This window comes from Pinus tabuliformis, chromosome X (assembly GCF_031772625.1).
Source record: "Pinus tabuliformis cultivar Carrire ecotype Pingquan chromosome X, CPIR1, whole genome shotgun sequence".
Taxonomy (NCBI): domain Eukaryota; kingdom Viridiplantae; phylum Streptophyta; class Pinopsida; order Pinales; family Pinaceae; genus Pinus; species Pinus tabuliformis.
The window spans coordinates 1,197,492,101-1,197,497,232 of record NC_142308.1 but is presented as its reverse complement, the minus strand read 5'-3'; the positions used below and the strand labels follow the sequence as shown (position 1 = coordinate 1,197,497,232).

Genomic DNA, 5,132 nt, shown 5'->3' with positions numbered 1-5,132 from the left:
ATCAAATTATATTGGAAGGGAGAAAATCATGTGATATGGTACCTCAGAGGCATTACCCTATATGGATTATGGTACAATCAAATAAAGGGAGTGAAGCTACAAGGCTTCACTGATGTAGATTGGGAAGAAAGTCCATCCGATAGGAAAATTACATCAGGTGCTATCTTTAGTGTTGGATTAGCAACTATTTCCTCATACAACAGGAATAATAGGTGTGTAGAGCTCAGCTCAGTAGAAGCTAAAGACATGGTTGCAAATCAAGCAACGTGTGAAGAAATATGGATAAGGAAAATACTTGTGGGACTATTTAGTTAGGACATGGATCCAACATTGGTATATTGTGATAATCATAGTTGTATTAAGCTCTCTGAGAATCTGGTATTTCATGACAGGTCCAAGCACATTGATATATGGTATCATCATTTGCGGGATTGTGTGCATAAGACAACTATGTTGCTAAAATACATTACAGCTCAGGAGCAAGATGCTAACATATTGACAAAGGCATCATGAAGAGTGGTGGAAAATCCCTTTCTTTCTAAGAGGGAGTGTTGAAAAAATGTAGCAAGAAAGGCTCAATTTGACTTTATCCTTAGTCAAGTTGAGTAAATTGAATTTCCACATCATCAACAACCTCGAGGATGTCAAGGAGCGTGACATGGATTTTGGAGTGTGACATGGATTTTGTCGCCAAGTTTACTCAGTAAATTTTATTTGTGTGATTGCTAAATTTTAGTAATCTAGTTTAGTTGTTTTTAGTTGTATTCGGTTAACTCACCTCTAATTATTGTTAGAGTAAGTTGAAGGTCAGTTGTACAGTGGGCTAGTAGTCATATTCAGTTAACTCACCTCTAATTATTGTTAGAGTAAGTTGAAGGTCAGTTGTACAGTGGGCTAGCAGTCTAACTTAGAGATTTTTTAGTTAATTAATCAATTAGCCTAAAATAGCTAGTGCATGTAGAGAATTTGAGTTCCTTAGTTGAAGTGGAGATGACAAGGGAGTGTAACATTAGTTGTAGACTAGTCTTGAGTGTACAGGTGTTGTATGCAATCAATGATCAATCCTTGGGAATTGTGGAATCAATTTGGAGGAAATTCCCAAAGTATAGGGCTATTTTCTTCAATAATTTTGCAAGGAAATAGGAACCTTGGTAAGAAAATATTTGGCTAAGTGTTGGCAAGAAATTATTCATTGAGGAGGAGAATAGTTATTATTTTATAGGTTGAGATGAGAGCTAGAGCTAGCAATTGTAATACATTCTCAATTCAATTGATTAAGGCAAAGAGGCTTGAGGGGGTTTTCTAAGTTGGGTTCCCCTAGAAATCATTGTGTATTTTTGGTCTTGCTTATTGCATGTCTATGCATCTTGTTCTAAATTGTGAATTTCATTTTGCAAATCAATAGAGTAGAATTTTGTCTCTTTATTTTAGATTAAATTTATTGAGTAGTTAGAATTCTATCAAATTTCTATAGAAATAATTCTTCTCTCACATTTCCTTCTCACATGTTTATAGGGACATGAACTATGAAGTAACCATGATATTTAAGAATAGAGGGAAATTGGGGTTTGGAAGAGCATTCACAAAAAACGAGACAAGCCTTTGAATATGTTCATGCTCCTTAGTTCTAAGTCTCTTTTGATCACTCAGAGCATTATGATCAATCTATCTTCATCTATATCTAGATTAAGTTCTTATTGGAAAAGCAACTAATTTTTTCCACAGGACTATATATTTTCTTGAAAATTTTGATGAGAACTATATATATTGCTTCAATTCCATATATCATAGTATAAAATTGTTTGAAAAATAACTTTAGAATTGTAGGTGATAGTTTCTAACTAAAGCTACAAGTAATCTCTCAATTTTGTTTTTATAGATAAAAATTGCTAAGTTATTTCCCTAAAAAATAAGTACATGATTGTAATTTTTTATACATAAAATGTATTAAGAATAAAATATGAATTTATTTACTAACTTTTTTTTCCTTTTTCTTTTGAATCATTTTATTGAAGGGTTCACTCCATTTAGTTAGGTAGATCCTATTGAAATATATATATTTTTGTTACATTCATGCTATAATTATGTAATTTAATTTATCTAAACACTTATTTATAGTTAGTCATAGATCCAAGTATAGAATTGTTTGAAAAATAACTTTGGAATTGCAAATTTGCAAGTGAATATTTTCTTATTGCGATTACACCTTTGTAAAGGTAAAATTTGAATAATCTCTAGACATCTACCATTTAAGTTTGCTCTTTATGAATAAAATTTCTAGTATTTTTTCCATGGAAAAATGTACATGACAATAATGGCTTATACATAAAATATATTAAAAATAAAATATCACTTAATCTACCAAATATCTTCTTTTGTGATTTTATTGAAGGGTTTAGTCAATTTATATAGATCCCACCAAATATATATATGAAATTAAATATACTCTAATTATGCAATTTAATTTCTTTTAATAATTATTTATCATTAATCATAATATTTAAATACTTTAGTTTCAATTATATAGAACAAATTTTATTATAAAACATATTTGTATATGATAATTTACTTTTATTTTCCTTAATTTTAAGACACATAAGAGAAAACCCTCAAAGTATAAGAGTATGAAACTTCATAGTAACCATGGGTTTCTTCAATAAGTTCATCAAAAAATAATTTTTATTTTATTTTCAATATGACTAGAACCTTTGTATTTACAATAGAGATGGAAAATATATATAATAATGGGTTGAGAAATATGCATATAAGGGAGGTAGGGGTGGGAAAAAAGACTTCAAATATTTCTTATCTCTAAACCTTTCTTGGTAGTGGGTTTTATCCATAAGGGATTCAAACCATAGTCCCATAGTGCTAGAACTAGCCCCTTCTTGGGATAACCCCTCATTGCCTTCAAATTAAACTCAACATTTTAAGGGCCCCTCTTGATTTCTAAAGTTACCAAGGGGAGCTAAAGACCTAAGGATCCATTCTCAAAAGAATTCCATCCCCTCCAATTCCTTGCAAATCTCAAAAGGATGTGTTGATCTCTTGGAACAAAGAAAGGAAGAAGAGAGAAATTCAATGCCTTTTTAGAACTAGAGTCTAAGCTTCAACATTGGCTCAATGAGGAAGGTTAGGGCCACATATCATATCAACAAAAGAATGCATTACAATAATTATAGAAAGCCAAGAAGAACATTCACCTTTACAAAGAAAATGAATGGATATTGAAAATTCAAGCCTTATGGTTGTAAGTAGGGGATGAGACTACATCTGTTTTCCACCACTTTGATAAAAGAGGAAGGCAATCAACACCATTTAGGTCATTGGATAGAGTAGATTGGACAAATGCCACATGCTTATAGGAAATTGGGACATTACATTTCTAGAATCGCTTAAGGCACACACACTAATACCTATAAATGTGATTCTAATAGTTGGCCTTTCTAAGAAGGAACCACTTAGAGTCTTGCACACCCTTCAAAAGAATAAACTACCAACTCCTAGTGAACTTCTTGTCAATTATTATTATTATTAATTTAAATTAATTAATATTTAATAACGTTTAAATTAGAGAACATTTTCATAAATGTTTAACATAGTAATGTTGGAAAATCAAAATCATGTGTGATATAGTACCTGAAACATACTCATAATTTATAATTTATATACATTTTGTATTTCTTTAAGGAAATTCTTTTTTTCGCAGTAAAAATATCCTTTGCCTCTATTTGTAAAGTTTCTATATTTTTTTGGTAAAATGAAATCTGTGCTTTCCACACTATAATTTTACAAATTATATTGTAAAAGTAAACAAGAAGACTAGATCTTCATAAATCACTTCACTATATGTAAAACCACTGAAATCACTTCACTATATGTTAAACCATTGAAATTTGAGAAGTTTATTGAGATTATTATTCAAAATGTTGGATAAACCATGAAAGAAGCATGGATCAAGAGGAAATACCTAGACACTATATATATATAGATAAACCATGAAAAAAACATGCATCAAGAGGAAATACCTAGACACTCTATATATGGATGGATCAAGAGGAAATACATAGAATAGACGTATATGAATGGAGAGGAAACAGCTTGACTATATAAAGATCAAGAGAAAATAGATAAACTATATATGAATAGGATCATAGCAGCGTAACAGCAGGCCATTAATGGATCAGAAGAATTTCTAGCACGCATGTTGAGTGAAGCCCAAATGATTCATCTCCCTGTCATACAATATATACAAATTCCTCTGCTGATAGCTTCCTAGAATAATAGCAGGTCCATTAGGAAAAGTATCATTGTATCCCTGAAATGTGGAGCAGTAAATGTCTAACTTCACCTGCAAGAAAACATTTCCCTGAGGGAGTACCATGTCTGAGCTACCACCAAAATGGAATGCAAACTCAGGGAACTTAATATTGGCATTGGCCACACCAGATACATTGTAACACGGTCCATAACCTTCAACTGTACCTTTAACACTAGGATATGCAATCTGCGAAGCAAATTCAGCTGCAATCTGGTCAAAGACTTCTTGGGGAAGTTGAGTGTAAGTAGTGCCCGAATCTATGATAGTTCCACCGTTGCCATTAATGTCAATTGTGGATACATTGGAGGGAAGCGTTAAAGATTTTCCACCAATACTCACTCCTTTTAGACCAAGGTAATAAAATTCCTTGTATCCTTGAAAAAATGTTTGGGAGTTAGTTAGAAAGGGAGTGTATTTCAAAGTCATATTAGTGCGAACTGCCTTGTCACCCAGCACTACCATGCTGCCCGTGTTTTGATCGTTGAGGCAATATGCGAATTTATCACCAATGCTAGCACTAAGCTGAGAAGGCAAAGACAAATTTCCTTTGCCAAATCCTGCAATTCCAGCAACCCCCTGGGAAGTCACTGAGCATCCAAATCTAAAGTTAGTTATTTGTCTACATCCCGATGGCAAAGTCAAGGTGTCAGTCAGTAGATGCCCGAACGCACTTCTCGAGCCATAGTGGAGATAATAGTTTGGACACTTGCCAGAGCACTTGTTTGGGCAAGTGCTCGAGCCCCCTTCTTCACACACATCTCTGTACTTTGGATCTGCACACTGTACAGGACGAGCAGACGATGACTTGTTG

General features: G+C 32.9%; 1 protein-coding gene across 1 annotated transcript; it reads right to left on the bottom strand.

Annotated features, from left to right (window-relative positions):
• Window positions 1-4,195: 4,195 nt before the first annotated feature.
• On the bottom strand, window positions 4,196-4,783 carry LOC149144248 (putative aspartyl protease At4g16563). Its single transcript, XM_089452088.1, has one exon. It carries the CDS (start codon window positions 4,781-4,783, stop codon window positions 4,196-4,198), a length of 588 nt encoding a protein of 195 aa, XP_089308214.1.
• Window positions 4,784-5,132: the final 349 nt, after the last annotated feature.

What these genes read in the sequence shown, in the direction of transcription:
- LOC149144248 (XM_089452088.1), bottom strand. Translation starts at nt 4,783, where the DNA reads ATGGTAGTGCTGGGTGACAAGGCAGTTCGCACTAATATGACTTTGAAA.